This window comes from Myodes glareolus, chromosome 5 (genome assembly GCF_982192425.1).
Source record: "Myodes glareolus chromosome 5, mMyoGla1.1, whole genome shotgun sequence".
NCBI classification, from domain to species: Eukaryota; Metazoa; Chordata; class Mammalia; order Rodentia; family Cricetidae; genus Myodes; species Myodes glareolus.
Genome location: NC_142030.1, coordinates 36,852,197 through 36,878,238, shown reverse-complemented (window position 1 = coordinate 36,878,238; position 26,042 = coordinate 36,852,197). Strand labels below are relative to the sequence as shown.

The following is a 26,042-nucleotide window of genomic DNA, read 5'->3' as shown; positions in this document are numbered from 1 at the left end:
ATTTGTGCAAAACCTGAGAAAGTTTGAAAAGGAATTATAGACATAAAAGAACCATTTAGCACAGTTTCTTGGTAGTCACAAATTTTTTTCTAGATGGGCTTGTGGCAAGCAAGGCTCCTGGGGCACAGTAAAAACTGTGCAACAGCAGCTTCTGGTTCATGAGCATAAGCAACTCTGGCTCTTTTGGGAGGCTTGGCTATAGAGTATTTAAAAGGGGTTTGTGAACAGCATACTGCAAGTTACTTGGTGGCAACATGGGCCAACTGGTTGTCAGAGTTAAGGTGGAGAGGATGGCTCCCACCCGGCAGTCTCAGGCACTAAAGGACTTCCACCATGTTGGACTGTGCAGAGCAAGCAGTAAGTATTGTATATATCCTAGTAATAGCGTATCTTAAGTTTTTAAGCATCACTAGCATTTTAAGAAGCCCTCCTGGACAGTAAAGAATTACAGATACATAATAGGACAAATTCAGAAATAAAGGACCTCTAATTGAGTCACGGTGTTGAATAAATGTACATAGGCTTGAGAGAGAGAAGAAATAGAGAGTCATAAAAGAAAGTAAGTGGTTTACAAAATAAAAAACAAAGTCTTTTAAAAAGACAGAGTACAAACAGTCATAGATTAGAAGGAGTAAAGAAAAATAAGCCACGTGAAGGTGGAAAATTCACAGAGAGTCTGGATTATGAATATTGTTGTATTTTCTTTGAATTTGTTGACTGTGAAGGAGCTAAGTACAAATAAACATTTCATTTATGGGCTGCTAAGCTAAACCAGCATGTATATTATCAAAGTATCTTGACTTCAGAATTTGGGTCTAAGGATATGTTACTTTCGAAAAAATGTTCTTCTTTTGTTTTCATAGAAGATGAGAACCTATAGATTAATTCCAGACTAATGTGGTATAGTGAACCAAGACCCCCTGAAAGGTTGCTATGAACACCCCAATAATTGCTTTGCCCAATAAAAAGCTGGAAGCATTTTGGAGAGAACTATGCCCATATTCCCAAATAATGTTTATAAATGTTTCTTTACATTTAAATGGGGATATGCTATAAAGATTTGCATTGGCATGGATTTTGGTTTATTGCGACAAATTTAAGGTCAATTTTGTTATACTGTGTATATATATTTCTGCTTTTGATTAAGTTATTGTGCTTGTACAGCTCATTAAAAATGAAATATATAATTAAGGAATATAGGTTAATAGAGAGTCATCTATAATAGTTATGCTTGTAGTCTTGTTAGGTTTTCTAGATATATAGAGATATATTTCAGTTATGTAGGTATTCTTCAAATCTTTCGGATACCTTCAGAATATGGCATTGAAAATGTTTAAATTATTAACTTAAGACTTTTCATGACAATGAGACATATCTGCTCCTGGCAGCACCAATTACTTCAAGAGGAAGATGGACATTGAAGAGGCTCCTTACAGAATCTGTAAGCCATTTGGACAAGAAATTACTCTTGCTTGGACTGCTTCACTGGACATGCAGGACCCAAAAAGAACTGAACTTGCCTAAAGAAGGTGAGACATCCTTCAAGGTTTCTGCTTCATGAAGGAATTTGCCAGACATTCTTTTGGACACAGAAGAAAGTGACTGAAAACTTCCAATATAGGCAGAAGTGTCCTTAAAATTTCTTGCTTCATGGAATAGCCTGTCGGATACTATGGGCCTGTAGGCTGAAGATGGATGCCGCAATAATACAGAAGAACTTTGGGTGACTGTCCAGGCAATAAGATGTCTCTGTCAATTCTAGAGTTTTGGAAGTTACTAAAAATGAACTATTGTTTACTTAGGTAATATTATATCCTTCTGGAGTCTTTGATGGAGTTGAAGAACAGATAGTCAGTTTTCTTTAGATATGATAAAAGATAAAGTAGATATAAATATTATAACTGTAATTTTGACTTGATACCTGTCTTGTTATATGTAATTTTACTATGTTAAAGTTAAAACAAAAAAGGGGAGGTGATGTGGGATTCCCCTCTGTATGCTGTGAATATCACTGGCTAATAAAGAAACTTCTCTGGGCCTATAGCAGAGCTATAGGGGAACAGAGCTAGGTGGGAAAAACGAAACTGAATGCTGGGAGAAAGGGGGTGGAGTCTGAGAGAAGCTATGTAACCCTGCCGGAGACAGATGCCAGAACTTTAGCCAGTAAGCTACAGCCATGTAGTGTTATTCAAATTAATAGAAATGGGTTAAATTAATATGTAAGAGTTAGCCAATAGAGTTAACAGGCCACACAGTGATTTAATTAATGCAGTTTCTGTGTAATTATTTCAGGCTAAACAGCTGGGAACAAACTAGCGGCCTCCATTCTACACTGCAGATAGGAGGAAAGGTCACAATGTGAAATGTAACATATGTGGGGATGTCACATCTTCAACACACAACAAAGCCAACATGTGAACAGGTCTACTTACACTCACACACATTTGCACAGGTATACACTACACTTGTAGTTTGTAAGACATGAAAGAACAAACACTTGGCAGAACTCAATGGCTGAGGGAAGGGGCGGGGGAAGAGAGTTTCCCATTTCAGTCTAAGAATGGAAGAGGTTTATTAGAAGGTGAATTACAAAGAAGGTCTATTACAGGGGGCAGGTTGGACAGGAATGAGCAATGTACAGGAAGGGACAAGTCAGGGTTGTCAGGGTATGAGAAAATAAAAGATCAGAAATATGCATAGCATGGAAGACAGAGAAGAAAGGGGTGCCTTGGCATAGCCCTAAGGACTCAACTACATAATGGGTCAAATTTAGGTATCACTTAGAGACATATTATAATGCCCCTCTTTGTGGCCCTGATCCTGGAACTTACCTTGCTAATGAGCTCCCCGATCATCCCGTTCCAGGAGGTGTTATGGAGCTGGTGACCATACCTGCCATCAGGGGCCTGGTATATCTCATACTTGAATCCCAAAGCCTTAGCCAATGCATCCAGCACATCTATGGAGAACCCTTTGTAACGTTTGGGCTGTCCAAGGATGTTCTCAGCCACCATCACAAAAGGCTCTTCCTATAGAAAATAGAATGAATAGTCTTTAAACCAACAACAGTTTAATTGACATATATTTGCAGGATATTGGTACAAAGACAAATCTGGTGAATTGTAACATCAGAATGTTAGTATTAGGGCTGGGGGCATAGCTCAGTGCTAAAGCAAATATACTTTTTCTATTCTTTTCTTTAATTTTACATTCCAACCAGTTTTTTTTACCCACCCTCCCACACCTTCTCCCCAGCCCACCCCCATCTACTCCTCCCAATGGGTAAAGGGCTTCCATAGAGAAAGTCTGGCTCATTAAGTTGAGGAAGGAACAAGCCCCTCCCCACTGTGTTAAGGTTGAACATGGCATTCCACTATAGGGAATGGTCTCCAACAAGTTAGCTCATGCACCAGGGATATATTCTGGTCTGACTGCCAGGGGCCCCTCAGATTTAGCATATATAAGGCCCTAGATTCCATCTCCAATATGGATAATAATGATATTAACAGCAGCAACAGTAGTGGAATGTTGGTATTTACCCAATTTCTGCTCAGAGACTGAACTCCCCTGCCCTTTTCTAAGAGGGCTTTATGGACAGTCAAGGTACAGTGCACAGGAGCAGTGCTCCAGCCGGCAGGTCAGCATGGGACAGTGAGGATTTAATTGTCCTGTGTATTTCCTCCTAGCCTCTATCCTAACCCTCAGACCCCACAATAAAATGGTGTCTTTTCTTTCCTTCTTCTATAGAATTCATACTGACACAGGACTCTGTCCTTAGGATATGCCATCTACGGTAGTCACTAAAGAATCATGACACTTTTCACGTAGAATAATACATGGACATAAAACTATGTGATATTAGACACCGAGAAAACAGCATTGCATCTATCAAGCTGCACTAGAAAATAAGTGCCCATTAACAGGACAATGCTATACCATAAGTCAACGGATGGGGAAGGATCAAACCCAAGATCATGAATCCACAACCATGCTGAGTTCATACCTACAGACTATCTATGCCCTGGGAGGTAGGCGGCCATCTAGAAAACATCTACCTATATCATATTTTCTTGTGTGAAACTGAATATGAAGGGGCTGAGGGCAAAGTGTCCCCTGGTAATGTTAATAGAATTTCTTTAGTTAAAAGAAATAGGTTTAAGGCTCATTTATGGTGTACACATAAGGAATGCAGAAAGAGTGCAGGCAAAGGCTTCTGAGTTCTCCGGGAGGAAAAGATGGAGCTGAGCCGCGTCTGGGCTACCCCTAAATAGGAACTTAAAATAAGAATTTTAAGTTCTTCCAAAGGGAAAAATAAATTTTAAAATATATTAACCTAAGTCTCACAATTATAACAGTCTATGATTCTAGGAAAACAATGTAGAAAAATATAGCTCATTAACATTTTTTCACTGCACACTTATTATCACATTTATCCTCAGCAGTGCTGGCCAGCAGGAGAAGGTCCTCCCACAAGCATCTTTCTGGGAAAGCTGGATATCAACATTGTAGGAGCCCAGCAGCATGAGTGGTCCTCCTTCGATACTCTGGAGACCTCCCCTAGAAGTCCCAGAAGTTTCTGGAGAGACTCTTCCATCTCACTCTCCCTCAGGTGGGCCCACATAATTATTTGAATGACTGGACTTCTGAAACCTCAACATCCCTTCCCCAACCCTGCATTAACCAGAGAGTAGCCTCTGAGTCAGAGACCTGGAAAATGAAGTTCCCAGGACAGCCCCATGATCCTACCAAGACAGTCACCACTTTGAGAGTCAGTCCTTGGAGGCGACTGCCCATGGGCCTCTCCTGCAGACTGCCATTCAAGCCCTTCTCCGAGTCCCAGGTCGCCAGCTGTGGATAAAACAGGGAAGAGTAAGGGGTGGAAGAGTCTCAGATACACCTTAGGGGCTGCTGATAAGCTGGAAACTTGAATGAGACAGGCAGACAGCAACAACCTGGGCCTCTCAAATGAGAGTCATCTCAAAACCATTCAAAGGACAGAGAGTCATCAAACAGTAAGTTTCACTTGCTCCATCATGTCACCTGGAGGTCCAGAGTTCCAAAAACCCCCAAAACAAAGACAATTGGTAGGAGTTTGCCTCTGAAATAAATGTTTATGCCTAATTTTATTTTGTCCTCTATGGATGTGATGTCACTATGTGTCCCACTATGCCTTTAACTTTCCCTTTGATGGTACTACAATCAGTTGAGTTGAGGTAGAATAATAATGCAATTAACAAAGACACAAGTATATGGCTTATCTAACATCCTGCGGCCATGAGACCAAGGGCTAAGTTCTCTCTGCCTGTTTTTGCTGTAGTACAAGCTCTATAACTTTCTATGATATATAGATAGAAGCTGGTAGCCAAGTAAATGTGCTTGATATCTGCCAGTATCTTTATGAGGCTTTAGGCTGTATTTTGTTGCATCTTTGAAATGTTTGCTAAAGAGATGGAGAGGACTCTGGCTTTGAAACAGTAGAAAAAAAGTGTTCAAGAGAGTCACTTTTCCTTCCTGCATGGCTACAAGGTCTCAGTAACAATGACTAAATTCTTGTGCCGCCAATGAACAACAGAGACAACAGACATGTCTTTAGCCAACTAAATCAGAACCTTGAGGTTTGGTCATGGGGACTACTAATGCACCCTGATGATGCGGGAGAATTGTCTGTATTCTGTCAATCATATTTTAATAAAACGCTGATTGGCCAGGCAGGCAGTATAGGCCGGAAAGCCAGACAGGAAGTAGAGGTGGAGCAAAGAGACTGGGAGTATTCTGGAAGTTACTCCCAGGAAGTAAGCTCCCTCTGCATTCCTGTCTAGATCACCGAAGAAGCAACATGTGAGCTGACAGCTGAAAAAGGTACCAAGCCATATGGCTACCATAGATAATAATGATGGGTTAATATAAGTTACAAAGGTTAACAAGATGCCTGAGCTAATGGGCCAATCAGTTTATAACCTTATGGAGTCTTGTGTGTGATTTTCTTTGGGACTTACCAGCTGTGGGGTACCGGGTGTGACAGAAACCCCAACAAGCCGGCCCTCATGTTATACCCTGAGACACTAGCTTAGCTGTGTCTCATTGGGCTCTTTCATGGGGACATTTGGACATGCTAAAAAACCCTGCTCCATATATGGAGATCCTGATTTAATTGGCTGCTGGTGGACAAGATATGGATATGTATTTTCTCCTGATGTTTCTAACATTCAGCAAGGATTGCAAGCCACTACTATAAATTAACTGGTAGTTCTCGAACTACAGATATGTGCAAGTCACATGGCTTTTCTATGTAGTTTATGGTGAGAGTATAGATGTCTAACAAACTTCAAGGTGCTGCTGCTGTTGCTGGTGCTTCATTGACCTCACTTTATATAGCAAGGGGTTAATGAACCAAATCACAAGATATCTGTTTAACTCCAGAATATTCCTCTAGATATGTGCCACTGGGTCCCTAACAGAACTGTCAAAGTTGCACTTACGCTATGTCTACTCTCCCAGCATTCTCTGGAGTTCTGATAATTAACCCCAAGAAACATTTATAGAAGTTGAGAAAACATTCTAGCTGAGAGATACTACAATTACGAGATTAAAACAAAACCATCAGAAAGAGATATAGAATCCCATATTCTGTCTAAAAGAAGTCTGGTGTTTCTTATTGTCACTTTGGACCCAACATCTACTAATATCAGCTCCATCTTAAATAATAGGATGTATGCCAGTAGAGAATAAATAATTTGAATTAGAGCATAGACTCTAAAGAGCCCCATATTGCTGCTAATTAACTTATAGCACACTGAAGTGAAGAGCAAATTGAGATTACCAGAATTCTAATCAGACATCAAGGATGTTTAATGGTACCATTATCTGAGAACAGAAACAAAGAGAAGGAAATAACATGGTTATTTCCCACCATAGTTCCAAAAAATAGTACTCAGACTCAGATTCATGAAGCTGTTTAAAAATTAAGACCAAGGCTAAAGGGATGGCTCAGCAATGAAGAACACTTGCTGCTCTTGTAGAGGACCCAGGTTCTTTTCCCAGAACCTATATGACTGCTCACAACTGTCTTTCTCTTCAATTCTTGGAGATGCAGTGTCCTCATCAGTCTCACAAGGATTGAACACATGAGACAAAACACTCATACACATCGAATAAAAATAAACACAATCTTGAACAAACAAAATGAAATGCTTGTCAAAGACAAAACTAATAACTCAATCAAGGGTGTGGTTTCCTGCTTTCTTTGTGTGCTACACAATGAACCTAAGGGCCAGGGATAGGTGTGCATTTTGGCCCTCTGCATCTGCATCCCATTACTGTTTAGTTAGCCCTGGAGCTGCCTAATCCCTGATGTGTGGTCCATGCTTCTGGGTGTGGGTGGTGTCTGGAGGTGTCTTTTACCATCATAATGACTCAGTGTGATGCTGAAGGCAATCTGGACATAAGAATGCGTCAACGGGATATTCTAGCCTATGCTGTCATTAGATTTCTATAGCTGCTGCCAAGCATCCTTGGCACAGGGAAGAGGCATCTTAGCACTTTTATACCCTGGCTTGATTGAGCACCTGGTACAGCACTTTGCCTAGCCTTCATCAGCCAGGCTTTATTTGTATTGAGATTATACTTGGGGGTGAGAATTCAGAGTAAAAGCAAAATGGAGCATAGAATAAAGCCCTTGCCTACTTAGGTTTTAGTTCATTTGAACAAGAGCTCTATCTTTCAATGCTTCTCCATCCCTGCTTTGTTTCTCCCCACAACAAAACTTTAGGCAGCACAACTCTGCCCAGACCATTGTAACAGTTTCCTTATGAATCTCATTACCATCAATTCTCCTATGGTCCATCTTCTGTGTGTTAGAACATATCTTTCAAACCAATTAACCAGGCCTAGAGAGACGGCTCAGTGGTTAAGAACATTTATTCCTTTTGTAAGCGACCAGGGTTCAGTTTCCTGCAACCACATGTGACAAGGATAGTCACAACCATCCTTCAACCCAGTTCCAGGGGATCCAATGCCTTCTTCCAGCTTCCATGGGTACCAAGCATGCACATGGTAAACAAACGTATATGCAAGCAAAAATACTTAACAAATAAAATACACCTTTAAAATATTTTAAAACAAGATGGGCCATGGTGGCGCACGCCTTTAATCCCAGCACTCAGCAGGCAGAGGCAGGTGGATCCCTGTGAGTTTGAGGTCAGCCTGGTCTGCAAGAGCTAGTTACAGGAAAGACTTCAAAACAACAGATAAACCCTGTCTTGAAAAACCAAAAGAAAAAAATCAAACCACAAAGTGTGTAAATTATCATTTTCTAATAAATTCTCATTTCCTACAGAGTAACTTTAAATATTCATAAGTCTGACCCAAAAGAACAGCTTTCCCAACCCCCAACTCCACTATGACTTTTAGCCCACTCAGTCTAGATAGCCATGTATCCCCTAACCCTCTATTCTTTCCCATGCTCGTGTGCCCTCCTGGGCCTTATGTTCAATGCTTTCTGCCCAGGATGCTATATCTCTCCTTCTGGATCTGATAAATTACAATTCATTTCTAAAAACCACTTTCACTTTGGAATAGTTTTAGAATAACAGAAAAGCTGTGGAAGTTTCACTAATCATTCCTAACACCCATCTCCCCTGACGCGAAGGTGCAAACATAGCACACATTATTATCATACATTAGCATGTTGCATTCATCACAGCTAATTAATGTTTCTCATAGTCTCCAGGATTTATGCAAAGCTGCACTAGAACTGGTCTCCAGAGTCATGGACTTAGGAGAAGTCTCTGGGGCAGTTGTGGGATCTGATTTCCTGCTCTATTCTCTGGACCATAGCTGCAGCTAACCTTGCTCCTTCACATCACTTGGTTCCAGCATTGCCTCAGACACCAGTGCGGCCTCCTCTCCATAACCAATGGTTAGAGCTGGTGTGGATTTGAAAAATATGGGAGCTTGAAGGTATGAGATTAGCAGGTTTTATGAATGAACCATGCACTGTAGTGGTTTTCATCATTTACATGGATGACCTCAGAGCACCTGAGACACAGAAGGTCATCAATGAGTATTTGCTCAATATATTTACTCTGATTCCATTTTCTTAGTTATAAAATAGAATACATTTGTACTTCCTGCCTACCAAGTTCAGAGTTTGTTAAAGGAATAAAATAATCTTGAAATAACCTATCATATAATAGCTTAATTAGGAATCACCAATGGGTTATAAATGTGTTTCATTTATATGTGTACAGAAAAAATATTGATAAAAATGGAACAAAGTATGTTAAAATGTGCTGCGTGTAGGCAGAGTCGTAGCAAATAGCCATTATTACTTGTGCTTTGCTCACCTTCTTTTAATCAGATTTTCACTACGTAAGCAGGAAGGGAAAGGGAGCTTTACATAGACAATAACTAGCACAATGAATACATAAAATTCTATCACGTGCTTTTCTGGGGACTGAAAGTCAAAGGTACATCTAGACTCTTACTTGTGATTAAGTTAAGGTCCTTCTAAAACAAATCACCAAATAAATCCATGTTCTGGTTACAAGGAATTATGGGGAAGCGGCTCCCGTCTCCTAGAGAAGGCATACTGGAAATTTAACATTATCTCATATCCTAAAGATGCCATGCTAGAGAAGGGCCCCTGAAACTGGGTGGGTCTGGAAACAGAGAAGTAAGCACAAGTACGCAGACCATGAAGATAGGAAATCCTTCTCTATTAAGAAAGTGGGATGACATTGAACATTTTTGTTAGTCTTCAGGCAAATCTAATGGAAGAACATTTAAATCAAAGTGGACATCATAAGAAAGGGAAAAGAGAAAAACTTTCTAAGCCTGTTGTCATCCTTATCTTTGGTTCTGAAAGTGCCTGGGACTTAAAGGGTTTTTTTGTTTTGTTTGCTTTTCTTAATATCAACTTTCTTTCTTTGGCCTTTAGGCATCCTGTAGCCTGCTAAGGAAGAAGAGCTACTTCAAAGTGAAGCACAAATTTTGTCTTTCAAACACATCAAAGTGCAGCCATGTTCCAGGATTCAGGATCCTTCATGTTGGGCAGGAGAACTTATTATTCTCTCTGATGAGACTAGAAGCCCAGTGCCCACGGCTAAGACTATTTCAACACAGCTATATGCTCTTGCCCAAATCTTAGGGCCAGAGTTGGAGTTTGCACAATTTTTGAGAGAGCCAATGTCTCAGAACACCCTATCTACAAGACCAGGACAGATCAAGATAGTTCCAATGAGAGAACCTAACGGAATTGAAAAATAATTCCCAAGCTTGCAGTCAGCCAACTTAGGAGGGAACTGCCCCCACCTCCCCCCGAGGGCATCTGATGTTTCCTAGTCAGAACATGAGGGGAATGTCTCAGCTGTAAAAGTCAAATGAGGCTGACGGAGCTGACAAATGGGAAGTAGGAAAGACCTTTCACTCAGGAACCCCTGACACTGAGTCACACAGCTCCAGCCCGTTTCATCTGCACCTAAGTACATTGCCTGCATTTTGTAGACAGAGTTTTGTGTATGGGACAGATGAATTGACGGTCATAGACACCCACTTCTGACAGCTGAGCTGTCATGACCAGTGTCGGAAAAACTAATTTCCAGCACTGTTAAACAAGGCGAGTACTGCTGCTAGGTGATAAGGGTTGCGTTCTCATTCACTGTGGAGATCTGCTCTACCCAGGCCAGAAACATGGATGGAGCCAGGGGTTATGGAACAGTTGTTGCTTGGGAGGAGATATATAGGCTCAAAATCTGATTATGACAAACAACTGCTCCAGAGATCCGTCAGACGGAGACTAAATTTCATAAGTCACTGGTCTTGGGAAAATGTATTTCCTGAGTCAATTGGGGGTGCCCGTCATGCTGGAGGTTGTAAATTGTGAGACGTGAGGATTTGGAACTTTGTGGCCCCATTCTTTGTAAAGCCAGGGCTATTAACTCTAAACTGAACAAGCTTCTTTTGGAAGATCAGACCTCATGACCTATAGCTTTATTGCAGAGGTATCTTAAAGTGTCCTTCTCTGTTCACAGGGAGGGGGATGAAAATGAAGACAATCTGACTACTTTATAGCCTAGAGATCAGTTTCAGAGCCTTGCTCATTCCGAGAACTGAGCAAGAAAGTAGGAAGGGAGGGAGAGCAGGGATAGGGGGATTCCAGGGAAAGAAAGGGAAAAGGGAGGGAAGGCAGAAAGTTCATTCACTTAGCCCCAAATCCCATGGTTCATACTACCCAACACTATAATAGATAAAAGACTTGTATTGTCAACTGCTACCACCGAATCTTGTAGGAAAGTCTCAAGAGAAGACTAGAGTTCATTTTATAGCCATGTCATACCAAGGGCACCACTGGCACTGATATCCTACGTCAACTCTATTCTTATCAACCTACAACTGCCACCAGCACAGTGAAGATGGCACCAGGTGGGACAGAGGATTCAGTGATGATGGTGACAGTGTGCTTATCACTTCACTGAAGAAGCTTTCCTAAAGTAATATGCCCTCTGTCGATTTCATTCCTTTGCCCGCTTGTATTGGAAAGCAAATGGGATTGGTGTATCTTTCAAAGGATCACAGCCTTGGATGGGGAACAAGGTGAAGAAGAATCCATTATCTTGAGCGAGCTTGAACTGAACATTTAGCCAGCAATGGTTTCAGAAAATTGATTACAAGTCATTTATTTTGAGGAAAGGGGTTCAGAAGATTGAATCAAACGCTTCATACATGATAAGAAACCACTCTACCAGTGAGCTACATTCTCAACCAATTGCCAATTACAAGTCATAAGCAAAGCCAAATGCAGGGAAGATGTGCTTAGAAACAAGACAGAAACTGAGAAGCAGTATGTTAACATCTGAGAACAGAATGCTAATATGGGTGACCAAGATTCCCAAAGTATTATCTAACTAGAGGATTTACATGGGAATTCTAGCACACGAGGGCCACCAAGACTGGGTGTGGAGGACCTGCAGAAGTCGCCAGTCAGTGAGAAAGGGGCAGGCAAACACCTCCTAAAGGCCCAGACATGCTATAGGACAGAGACTCACTCCTCCCAATCCCTCCAGAAATGCTATAGGACAGGGACCCACTCCTCCTACAGTCCCCAGACATGCTATAGGACAGAGACTTACTTCTCCCAAACCCCCCAAACATACTACAGGACAGGAACTCACTCTAACAGAGGAGAATGGAAAGGTTCCCTCAACCAAGGCCAATTGCTCAGGGAACTGAGCATTTGGGGAAAGTTACTCTATCTTAAATCAAGCCTCAGCAGAACTCAACTGCCTGTTCAGAGGCCAGGACTGCCAGAATCAGAAATGATAGTGAAGTAGGAGAACTGTGAAGTAGTGAAGCTTCATAACAAACCTTCAACAGAAGAGAAATAACACCTGGTCCAATGATGCTGGGGAGGAAGATGGGAAAAACTGGTAGCACCACTATTGCCAGGACATAAGGCTCAACATGGAAGAAAGGGGCACGCTAGAAGTTTAGCCTGTTAGTCCAACGCCCAAGAAACAAGAGCTCAAGAGGATGAAAGGACCAACAACATCAACAGAGCCACTGGTGAAATTCTTCTGTCAAATTTCTCCCTCCCCTAGACCTCTCTGACATGGTCCCAACTTAGCCTCATGACTTATTCCCACCCTTGCATATGCACATACATGTTTGTGTCATATAAACATATATATGTATATATATGCAAATATATACATATACATGCATATATAAAAATATTACAACTAAAATATAGAATCTTAGATGAGAGAAAATGCATTGTTCATCTTTCTGAATTTAAGCAATTTCATTTAATATAAATTTCCAGCTTCACTTATATTCTTGAAATTATCATGATTTCATTTTTCTTTATGACCAAATAAAATTCCATTATGTCTATTTACCACATGTTCTTTCATTCACTTATTTATTTACGTCTGCGCACACACACATGTGCATGTGGAGGCCAGACATCAACACTGGATGAGATGTCTTCCCCAATTATCCTCTGTCCTATTTCTGAAACCAACATCTCTATCTGAACTTTTAACTAGTCAAAAAGTACCAAGGTTCCTCTTGCCTCTGGATAGCTAGTCCTGTTAAAAACGTGTGCTGCTATACCTGACTTCTTACATGAGTTCTGGAAACCTAAACTCAGACCCTCACATCTGTGCAGCAGGCACCCTACTGATTGACCTGTCTCCTGAGTTCCATGAATTTTGTGTACTCATCTGCCGAAGGGCATCTAGTACATTTTCTAGCTATTTTGAACAATGCAGCAGTAAACACAGATGTCCAACTATCTCTATGACAGGACTTAGGGTCACTGAATAAATTTCCAAGACTGATGTCTCTTGGTCCTGTGTCATGTGGTTGTTCTATGCTTTGATTTGTTATTTGATTTTGATTTTTTTGAGACTCTCCCATTCTGATTTTCACAATGGTTGCATTAGTTCAATTCCTACCAGTGAGCAATAAGGGTCTCTTTCCTCCCGTCGTTGCCATCACTTGTTGACATTTGTTTTCTTGATGCTCTGACTGAGTTGGGAGAGACTCTCTAAGCAGTTTTAAAAGGCAAAAGATTTAAACATTCTGAAGAGAGTCCAGAGTAGGCAAAGCGAGTTTAACTTGTATTTCTCTGACGGTCAACAGTATGGAACATTTAAAAAAAAAAATGCTGGCCTGGGAACTATCTGCTCAGCTCACTATGCTACTTGTTGACAAGAAGATTTATTTATTTAATTCTGTAGTTCTTTATAGATTATCGATACCACTGCTACCCCATCTAAAGGATAGATGGCAAAGATTTCTGCCATTCTATAGTCTATCCACCCTGCCACTAGCTTCCTTTCCTGTACACTTTTCTGTATTTCAAATAATCCCATTGGTCAATTCTTTGGGTCGTTTCCAGTCCTACTGTAGTCCTGTTCAGAAAGTTTTGACTTATGCATATCATGAAATACTATTCTTTGTTTACCTCTGGCAGTTCCAGCAAAAGGAAAATAGTTCAAGATACATACATAGGCAAGAAAATCACATATATTGCCAAATTCCCACTAAGTAAAGATGAAGGCAAAAGGATCATAACAGAGCACCCAAGAGGTATGGGACAGTGTTGAGTCTACATATATTCAGTACAGGATTCACAGTGGGTATATCTAAACAAAACTTACACTTAATTTTCCAAAGTAGACAAAGGATATGTCTTGACATAGAACACATTTGAAAACCTAATATATACAATAAATGTGTATGCTCTCCTTCTGAATCATAAGAAAATGAAAAACTCACTAAATTAGTCCAAATTCAAGATGGATATTACCAAGTACCATTGAAGATCTGGAATGTAAAACAGCAGCCATGCCAGAAGACAGGATGGTAATTTCTTACAAAATAAACATACACTTACCACACAACCCAGCAAATGTACCTCTAGGCATTCTATAAGGGAAATGTAAAATAGTCTCATAAAAAGATTTGTGTGAGAATTTTCATAGAAGCTTTATTCATAATAGCAAAATAAAACAGAGGCTCCAAACTGGTCAACTGGCAAATAGATAAACAAACTGTGGTATATTTTATGCAACCAAATACTATCTCAGAAAGAGAAAGCAGCAAGCTCCAGACACATGCATCAACACGTATAAAGCTCACAAGCATTACAGTAAGTGAATGAGGCCAGACACAAAAGACTCCATACTTCATGATTCTATTTATATGACATTCTCATAAAGGCAATATTACAGGTAATGAAAAATAAATCCATGGTTGCCTGAGGCTGGAATAGAAGGAAAGTATCACATGCAATAGGAAACTGGGATTCATGTGGGCAATGGAAGTGTTCTATATTTTGAGTATCCTGATAATTATACACTAACATGCATTTATCTGTACACATCAAATGGGTACAGATAATTGCATCTAATTGCCTAATGTGCTCATATAAACATTTTGAAAAATTATGAAGTCATGAGCTAGAGAGTGGGACCAACTTGTCATCTGATACATCTATGACCATTTGGTAAGGATGATTAGAGGGAAGGATTCTCAAGCAACTCATGACGCCACACTTAAGAGATGGTGTTTTAACTACATGGAGCTAGGTGATATCAAGTAACCAAGATATTACCTGATGTGATTCCAGACTATCAATTTGATAGAATCGAAACAGTCTAGGAGAGCACCCTGTGGGCAGTTTTGTGAGGGGTTATATAAATTTAGGCTTCTGGGTGTGATGAGCCCGTGAGGGATTAGCTAGAGTAGGCTAATTAAAGTGGGGAGACACCATTCCATGGGCTGGGGTCCTGAACTGAATAAAAAGAAGAAATTGAGTTGGGCACAGACATTCCCCCTTTCCTCTGATGCCTTGGTGTGGATGTGATATGAGCAAACTATCCCAAAGTTTCCCACCAAGATGATATATCGATCTTGAGTTGTGAGATGAAACAAACTCTATCTTCATGGCGTTGCTTTGGTCAAGAGTATTGTCACAGGCACAAGACAAGTAACGGATACACTCATCCGTCTAGAAAAACTGTGTGTGCCCATTTAAATGGTCAAGAACAACAGAAAACCATGTGCAATAGCACACACTTTTGTTTGCTAGCATCTGGGGAGGGGGCTGAGGCAAGGAGAGCTTCATGACTTCAAGACTAGCCTAGGCTGCATAACAAGACTCTGTGTCAAAACACACAACACACACACACACACACACACACACACAAAGTGCAATTTTTCCTGAAAGTAATTCCATGAGGGTGGTAATTATATAATATTAAAATAGCATGTTTTAACTTTTTCTAATGCTCATTTCATTCCATGAGAAGATACACACATTTGCCTAAACACAAAAGCTGCTATAAGTGGCTGTTTCTGGCATTGTTGGAGCAATAAGCTTGCAAGGGAACATTCTCTCTGGCACAACACAGTTCTGGAATGTGGGAATTGTTTTACAGAGAGGAAGCATTGCTTTTATAATCACAAGAAAAACAATAAAGCGATTTTCATTTTGAAACTACACAGTGATCTGGCTTACGGCTGCAAAGTTGGCTTTGTATCTCTCTTTAATTGCCTTAGGTGTATTGGTTTTGTCTCCTCAAATAAACTGAATGTTCTAGCAATGGTGCCTCAGAAGGCCAGGCTGAAATTCCATTTCTTCCACTTTTGAGTCTGGGATCTTCAGCAAGTTACTTTAACTGGTTATACTCTTTCCTTGGTTTAAATACCCTTATCTATAGCTTTCGCGAGAGTCCAATTCTTTCTCTCACGTCTATGCTACGTTCAAACCCATACTAACAGCATTCTAAACAGCACTGCTTTGCTCTGACTAGAATTAACTATACTGTGCACATTAGTCACAAGTCTTCATTCTGACAAGTTACTCTCTGCCAGCCTGTTCTATGAATCCCTGAATTGACAAAGTGTCAGGCAGGTTCTCTCTCTCCATACACTCTCTAAACTTTGGGCCATCTCTTCTCCATGGCTGCTTCTGTTTCCCTTTGTTTTTTAATTCTTACTCTGTCCTTTACAATTCACTCTTATGATCCCCTCACATCTTCAGGAATAAGCATCTCCTTTGCCAAATCTATAATGTCCTGATATAGAGCTGCGGTAATGCTCTGCACGATATATTAAAATTTCATGTCTATCTATTCAGAAACAGACTACCTCTCTTTTAAAACCGAAACTATTGCTTCTTCATTTTGATTCACTCAATAAAATCTTATTAGAAAATTAATATGTTTCATCACCCCCTAGGCATTTCCTCATTATTGCCTGTGATATCATGTTTCCTGAAAATTTTAGCTTTTAGCAAACCCGTGTTATACCCCATCTCTGAAGCTCTATAGAAGGGTGACTCCTTCAATTCTGACTTATTTACTATGACTCCAAGTCTTTGAGCTAGGTTTTCTCTTCCAAATAATTTTCTGCTGAAAACTAGTATTTTGAATTGTGGGAAAATATAGTAAAACAGGTCAGATAAAAGGACATTTAGGGAAGTACATAGAACTCAGTAGAAGAGCAAAGACCTGGCATTCAAAAGGTCCTGGGTTTACTCCTCAGCACCACAATTAATGAATAGTTAACCGCAACAAAAGGCTCATTAAAAAGGCATTTTGTCATTGCTTTAGACCTTTGTAGGTATGCATGGTCTGTGAACCATGTGAATATCTCCTTGAGTACAACCCAAGTAAATGGAATTAGTGTCTAAATGAACCCAGTAAAGTTTGAGAAGCAGGGCAACTAGTTCATAGCACCATTATATCTTGTCTAGAGCTCGGACCCACCAATACTCTTGCCTATTTAACCTCCACAAAGTCCTAAAGATCCCTGTTTATTTTGTAAGATGAAAATTATTTTATTGTCATCTCTGTTTTAAAACTCACATCTTCTCTCCTTAAATATGGACAATCCTTTCAAAACTCCAAGGACTCATTCAGAGCTGGTCCATATAGGTCCTTTAAATGTAATCAACGCTAAGTTTCCACCTGTCCCTCTAACCCCACCCCAAGCTGGCCTGTCATTTTCTCTCCCAAGCCAAGGTCCCCACTATTAAAGAACTTTGGTCCAGCCTTCCTTCTCGTCCCTGATAAAGCTTATCTCTCTGACTCACATCCCATGTTTGGCTCTTTTTCATCTGGCTGCTCTCACCTGATGAGTTCTACTTTGAATAAAACCTTTCTAGGTCATTTATTCTAAGTGCTTGCAATATTATCAAGCTCAGGCTTTGGCTATTTTCCTCACAATCTAAAACATTGCAATTGTGATAAACAACCTTCATGCTACATAGGATATTTGGTTTTCTCACGGCCACATACTAAACATCTGACGTGATTTCTGGGCCGTGGCACACAGTTTAAAAAATATCCATTGAATGAACAAATGAATTGAAGATCTACCTAGGGATCAGGAAGCTTTCCCACAAATGACTGGACAATACATTTCCAAGGCTTCTATGGTCATATGCTCTTTATGGTGAAATATTCCATAGGTCTAAGTGGTTATGATTAACGTTACTGATGACATTGTAGGTTGGAGTAGGCAAAGTGGATATGACTTATGAGTTCCTGACTCTCAGTGCACTTATTTCTATTGTTTCCTTTGTCCTGAATATTCAGCCCTTTGCCAGATCACATTTCCAAAGAGCTATCTTTCTTCCAAGGTTTAATTTGTCATTTATTAAGTTGTTTGCCATGTTTGAGAAAACTTATTTTCTCCCCTGAGCAAATGTGACAGGTCTTCCTGCATTCTTAAGGCATTATGCGCAACCTTGTTCATGGCATAAGTCCCATTCAGTCTCCCAATCAGCTCCTGTTTCCTAGTGTATCTTCTAAAGGTTATTCTGGCATTGGTCATTCTACACACTTCTCCATCATATAAGGATTGTGCCCCTAGATTATATATTTATTATATGCTCTTCTGTAAAGTAACATCTCCATCCTATCAAAAGTAGAATTTAGCAAGTGAGTCTCTGTAAGCTCAAGGTCAGTCTAGTATATACAGCAAGTTTCAGGATAGCCAGGGGTATACGGTGAGATACTATCTCAAAACCAAAACAAACAAAAATAATAGCAAAATAGTCAAGTCCCTCTCCTTTCAATTTGGTCTGGACCTCACACTTCATGTTTTTAAAGTCTGGCTAGAAAATGTCAGGAACTCTCTGCCCTGTTCTCTTGAGATACTCAGTCAACAACATGGATCTTCACCCTTCACACTGGCTCGTATTTCAGCATCTTTAACCTTTAACAACTAGATGCCAATAGCATCATCCAGGGTGTCAATAAAATTATCTCAGACAGTGTCAAAACCCTCTGGGAAGATAGAATTACCCTCATTAACTGGCAACTGGGAACCCTTTAGGTACTCCATACACATCGTAAATATTACAACACTGAGACCACTATGCTTTGGTAGACCAAGTGGGTATTCCAGCTGACAGCCCCAGTGAGAACAACCTTCCAATGACTTCTGGTACAGCCCTCTGAGATGTGGATCCATCTTGAATCCTTAGGACTAGCCCATCAACCAGGGGATTACTGCCAAACGACCTCAGTTGACACCACCAGAGGACTTGAAAAGCTGAGTCTTGTCCAAACTGTAGACATACAGAACCATAAGCTCCAAGGAAGATGTTACTTGTGATACTATGTTTTGTAATGTGCTTATAATTATTTGAGCAGAACTTGATATGTGACAATAAGGTATAACCATAAGAAATAATTATAAAATAAGAACAATTGCTTTGAGACAAGTGAAGGAAATAGCTAGAAGGATGCTATGGAAAAGTTCCTGTGAATACAAAGTACAAAGAAACTGTCTACAGGCATTGAAGGGGAAATATTGAAAGATGAAATAGAACTTGTTTTTGTTACAGAGAAATAAAAATGTTGAAAACAATGCCCCTTGCATTAATATGAAAAGTAGGAGGTTTGATAAATAAATTTATGGATTTGAGAACTATAGCCAGAATTTTGCATAGTCCTTTGTTTTCTTAGCTACTTGTTATAATTGTGGACAAATACAAAGATACTTCACAGCTGAAATAGAAAAGAAAGCCTACTTCAAAGCAGAACTTAAAATGATATATAGAGTCCAAGATACGTTGGATTCGAAAATAAAATTATTTTTATTCCTGTTTCTTCTTATAGAAATCTCCAAAAATGAGAAATATTATCAATTCAAAATCAAATCCTGAAGAGTTCAAAGAAAAAAAGAAAAAACAATGCAGTCCCAGGAAAGTAAGTGTTGACTGTAAAACCTTTTCTAAGACCTCACAAGTATTTAAGATTGCGTCTTGGAGATCTTTTAGCAAAGCAAGGGGATATCAAAGGGCGTATATCATAGATTGTCTCTCAGACAACAGAACTTCTAAAACTCCACAGAATCCTTTAGAAAATTCAAGAAGTAGAAGATTCTTTCACAAAGAAAAATATAGGTGTACAATCCTCTAAGGCAATGAGCAATCAACAAACTTAACAATAAGCCCACCTTAAAGGACTTATATTGACAGAAGCACCAAGTCTACTAAATTGAACTGAGAGAAGACAAAATGAAATTGTTCTCAAACTCTTGTACGCAGAAAAAAAAGCTGAGAAGACGATCAGAAACCAAAATATGTAGCTTTAATGGGAAGGTAAGTATCACATAGAAAGCAGGGTGAATTATCTCAAAAACTGGATTCAAGAGACAAGTGTCCACAAAGCAACAAGAGATTCTAACCACAGAGCTAACCAGCTTGGTCCAGCTGGATATCAGAATAAAATGGGCCTGTACTTCAGTCTGGCAAGATTCCGGACAGTGAGCCAAATTCATAATAGAATGAAGTGCTGGTATTCTTGAACTAGTTTCATTCATAATTTGTAAGTTTTGGAGGAAGTACTATCACATGACTTCTGAAGACACACGTGATCTTCCTATGATACCTACTCTAGGAGAAGCCAGCTGCCATGTGAGCGATTCAACAGTTTTAAAGTCTCAGTGCTGAAAAAGATGAAAGCAGGTGCCCTTGCAGACAGTTCCAGATGAGCTCAACCTTCCAATACCCTTCATCAAGGCACTGGTCATGCAAATGAACCCTCCGGAGCCCCCCTGAGTATAACTAAGTGTCACAAGGAGGAGCAAAATATCAGCCAGCCAAGCATTTAGAATCTGTGAGATAAAATAAAATAAAATACAATTATTATAATAGGATATAATAGAATTTAATTATTGCTGTTTTAAGCTATCAGATGCTTGGGTCATTTGTCATGCATCGATAGTAACAGTCTCTGATGTATTTGACCTTGTGCTCATCCTATAAACAGGGGCTAGTTTGTCCCTTTCTGTATTCCCAGGCCTCTAAAATAACACCTCTTGAACAATGATGGATATGTTTATAATACACAAATCCTGTCACAAGCAAGAACTCTGAGCATTTGGTGTGTTTTATGCGTTAAGTAAAAATGAAATTACAAGGCTCAATGTTTCTGGTAAGAGACTGAGGATGGTCTGGGCCTGTAGCTCAAAGAGAGAGGTTCTCAATCCTATCCTCAGTACTGAAGGAGGGGGGGGGGACAGGTGGGGAGGAAGGAAGGAGTGAGAGATGAAGGAAGGGTGCAGAAAAGAATGGGGATACTAAGAAAGAATTAAAAATGGGTAAACTGAGGTCCAAGTGTCTTTTTCTATCTCTAGTAAATAATCCAAATTGAAAGTGAACTAAGAACTTTTGAGTAGGAGTCATTGGACAACCATCACAAAATGCTCCCTCTGCACGTTGTTGAACCTGCATCAGCATATGCTTATTTAGTGGAGGAAAAAAAGAAAAAAAGGAGAGCTGGAGCTAGGCAGCAAAAGGGAAAGGGGAGTACTCCCAAGATCTTTCAAAGTGTCTCACCTGAACTCAAGGGCAGCTAAGAAGACACAGAACCCACTGAAATTTGTGATCTCAGAATTTTGCCAACTTCTATTTTCCTCACATTTTAACATTCTTAGAGCTACATAATTGCTCTGGTTTCACTTGGAAACTTGACAGAACTCAGCACCTCCCCCTTTGTCTCTTCTTCTTTTCTTGACGTTTCAGCGGTCCCTTGATCTTCTAGAAGGTAAGTGGCTCTTACCCACAGAGCACAAGAGTAAAGTAAAATAGTCATCCTTACCCAGTGTCTTAGTCAGGGATCTATGGTTGCAACTAAACGCCATGATCAAAAGACAAGCAGGGAAGGAAAGGGTTTGTTTGGATTACACTCTGCATCATTGATCATCACTGAAGGAGGTCACAATAGGAACTCAAGCCGGGCAGGAACCTGGAGGCAGGTACCAATACAGAGGCCATGGAGGGGTGCTGCTTACTGGCTTGCTCCTTATGTCTTGCTCAGTTCTTATAGAGCCCAGGACCACCAGTCCAGGAATGGCACCACCCACAGTGGGCTGGGCCCTCCCTGCATTGATCACTAATGATGCCTTACCGCTGGATCTCATGTAGGCATTTTCTCGATTGAGGCTTCTTCCTTTCTGATTACTCTAGCTGTGTCAAGTTGACATAAAACCAGACAGTACACCCAGATAACAAACATTAGGGTGATAATAAGTGAGATAAAATGCATTCTGAGAATGATCACTATATAAAACTGAGGGTGACATTGGGAAATGGGAATCAAGAGATAAAGATTTTGAAAATATTCGGGGATATTAAAAGCCTCGAGCACAAACAAGCTCACAATCTGAGGTTGAGCAGGAGGTGGAACGTGGCTTTTACCCATTTCTAATTTTCTACTTCACAATAATAAATAGTAAATAGCATTTTATTTCAGACCCAGTGAGTCTTCTTTAGAAATATAGATAACTTGGATCTGAACTAAATAAACCCTGTCTCCTTCTACAACAGTAGAAACAGAAAAGCATGAACACATTCCTCAGTAAAATGTGATGGAGACATGAGTCTGTTGAACTCTAAGGCGATGGACAGGAAATAAGTCACAGTAATAAAGAACTACTGTGACTCCACAGTTTGTGTGTCCCCTCACTGCCAGCAGCTGAGTGTGTGTCTATGTGTGACCTCCAAAACCCTAAGTCTACACCAAACTCTAGCACATTTTTAACCCAACCACAAGAAATGGAGTAGAATGGAATGAAACACAATGTTCACAGAGTTCTGAGACCAAGCAGCCACACACAACTCACTGTAAGAGTGAAGAAGCTCACAACTGTAGCTGGCAGTTACACTACTGACAACAGGGGGCCTTACTCAACCAATGGATTTACTGATGGCCCATTATCATCAACTGAAAGGAGGAAGGTATGGGTTCTTAGTATCTAATCTCTTTAGCATAAAACTCTATATGAAAAAAGGCTGAGAGCCCTAAGATGGACTATAAAGAGGATGCTGTATCAATAAACATTTTAAAATTCATTGTATCTTTGAGAAGATGTAAATTGATTTTTAAACTTGCAAATCATAACTACAGTTTGTGGAGTACATTATGATTTTTGATATATGTAAAATTGGGATAATTAAATCATATTAATTAATATAGTATACATCCTTTGTTTACTTGTCTGTGTGGCAATATTTGTTATTTTCTCTCCTAGTTGTTTTATTTTATTTATTATTTAAAATTTTAATACAATAAATTTTGATCATATTATTTACCCTCTCCCAACCTCCCAGATTCTCCCCACCTCCCTGCCCACCCAACTTCATGCTTTCTCTCTCTCTGTTGCTCAAAAACAGAAGAAAAAACTAAAACCAAAATAAAAGATCAATAAGACAAAAAATAGCAAAACAAAACAAAGATTAAAGACCCCCCCACACACATACACACCCCACAGAGTCCATTTGTGTTGGTCAACTATTCCTGGGCATGGGGCCTGCCCTGAAGTGTGGTTGGTACACACAGTGACATTTCATTGCAGAAAAGTGATTTTTCCCCTTCCCAGCAGGTTATCATTTGCAAATACCTTCTTGAAAGAGGACATACATTTAAATTTGAATTCTACCTCAATCACGGGTTAACAATGACCTTGAGGAAACCACTGAACTTTTCTAGCCTCTTTGTTTTACTAGGAACAGAAAATACAGTAACAGTGATGAGGTCTTGGTGAATTTTAAAATTCACCAGTGTTCTGATTGCTTCTAAATTTACATTGCTGGCTCATATTTCTTCCTTGCGCTCCAGACTCAAATATTCAGGCTCCAGCTTGATATCTCTGTTGGAGACCGCACAGACAACCCAGAGACAATAATTTGTAAACTGAACTTTTGGCTCTCTAATTTCTCAGACACAGTTCAGAATGTAAACTGGTTTTCAGATCTTCCTACATTCAGTCTTGAACTCTATCATCTACCAAGTGGCTTAAGTCAAAGACTTCTAGGTCATCCCTAATTTCATCACCATGTGAAGCTCACTTGCCAGCTGCCTCCAGTACACCTTGAAACTGAACTGTCCCATTTACTGCCTCTCCAGGTGCAGTCACCATCATCACTTTGCCTACTCAAACTGCTCAATAACTGTTACTTGATTTCTTTGCTGGCCTCCTATGATTACAGGCATTTACTATGCATTGGGTATCAACATTTTACCCTGAAGTCCTTGGACTCTGTTTTCAGTGAAGTAGTAGGAAATATGCCTGATTTCTAATAAATGAAATATGAGCAAAATAGGATCATTACTTTGAGCCCAGAATATTAGTATACAATTATCCTTTAAGTCTATCTTTAGTGGCTGCCTTGGAGCTTATATGTTGATAGGGTGGAGACAAAGGACAGATGTTGCCTGGATCCATGCATGGAGAAGCTATTCCTTTGAGACACATCTAGCCATGCTAAGCTGTGTAAACAAGAAGCAAGTCATTATTGTATTAGGACTCTCAAAATAACAGCCTGGCCAGTCTGGATCATAATTCATCTACCACATAACAGGTAGCAAGACATTTTAGAGGCACAGTCATTTCCTCTCACTCCGTCATTTAAAATGCTCTCTTGGCACCCATTTAAAATATGACCCAAATTATTAAATGTGACCTACAACAAACTACAAGCTCTGATCTCAGAAGCTAATATATTGCATCCCAACACATCCAGGTACTGAAAATAGCTGCACTAACCTGCCTTCTGCTCCTCGAACATTCCAGAACTTTCTCCAGCTGGTGTACAAGTGTCTTTCAGAAACATTTTACCCTAGAACTACTGCCAGTTGTCTTCTGGCATATGTCCATTCTCTTTCTGTGAAATGACTTCCCTGACAAGCCTGTCTAAACATATTTCCCTAGGAAGTCCCTCTCTATTTTCCTGTTTCATTTCTGATAGTAAGTACGCTTATAGACATTATCCATATCAAATCATTACTTGATTGCTAAAAATTCTATGCATTTTTTGTCAAGTTCTTTTCCTTGGAATACAGGTTACTGGAAGACCCATTTCAGTAGTACCCATCCCACTTATTAAGGAGCCTGGCACAGAACATACACATGATAGGAGCTAATGTTATCATATTAGTTAGGGTTCTATTGCTGTGATAAAACATCAGGACCTCAGTAACTCACTGAGGAAAAGGTTTGGTAGGTTTATATTTCCATGTCACAACCCTTCATTAAAGAAAGACAGGACAGGAAGTCAAACAGTTCAGGAACCTAGAAGCATCAAAAGCCTTGCCTATGGGCCAATACTATGGAAACATTTTCCCAAATAAGATTCTTCTCCGAAGATTCTATCTTGTGTCAAGTTGAGATAAAAACTAGCCAGCACAACTATCACTAATGTTATCACAGAAAATAAAGGTATCCATACCCATTTCTATCATAAGCTAAAGTTCAGTAAAACCACATCTATACAGAGAGGTGATATGTGTGATCTGCAGGAATGCTGACATAATACTGACATAATAATGGAGATTTCCCTCAACCAAAATTCAGAGGGATGCAATACCCTTCTTTCCATGGCCAGCTAGGAATTTCAGCATCTGATCACCCACTGTGATATGTTCTTATAGGAACAAGGCCTCTACCCTGGAGTTTAGACAAAATATCTTGTAACACAAGACATATAGAACTATTGAACAAGAAAAGAGAGGAAATAAGAATAAAATATTCCACAGAAGAAAACAGTCAACTATCTAGCAAACATAGAAATACATAAACAATTTGCAAGCTGCAAGCTTACAAAATTATTTCAGAATGTCACACCTAGTGGTGATACAGTGAGATTAGGATAATTTATTACTGGGCAAACATTCTCCACTGGGGGTACTAGACATTCAAAGCACAACAAACACATCCCTTGACAAGTAATGACAATTCTAGGGATTATTCTACTGAAAAATTCCATATATTACTATCAAATACAAAAGATATACACAATGATGATCATCAGAGAACTAAACACTGTAGAATGATATAGGAGGTTCTTCTTTCTATGTTTTGCTTTCATTGGTTGAGTAAAGAAACTGCCTTGGCCTTTTATAGGGCAACCCTTAGGTGGGTGGAGAAGACAGGACAGAATTCTGGGAGAAAGAAAGCAGAGATAGGCAGACACCATGAATCTCCGGCCTGAGACAGACGTAGGTTAGAATCTTGCC

At 39.8% G+C, this 26,042-nt stretch overlaps 1 protein-coding gene across 3 annotated transcripts in view; it reads right to left on the bottom strand.

The window, feature by feature from the left end:
* Positions 1 to 26,042, bottom strand: part of Grid1 (glutamate ionotropic receptor delta type subunit 1) — a 760,241-nt gene that overhangs the window by 116,580 nt on the left and 617,619 nt on the right. For 2 of the 3 annotated variants that reach the window (XM_085687861.2, XM_085687860.2), the window contains exons 9-10: positions 4,708 to 4,848; positions 2,832 to 3,029 (exon numbers count right to left, since the gene is read on the bottom strand). In XM_085687861.2, coding sequence (XP_085543987.2) covers positions 2,832 to 3,029; positions 4,708 to 4,848 — 339 coding nt within the window. The remainder of the gene's footprint in view (positions 1 to 2,831; positions 3,030 to 4,707; positions 4,849 to 26,042) is intronic. The other variant, XM_048421321.3, reaches the window with a different exon arrangement.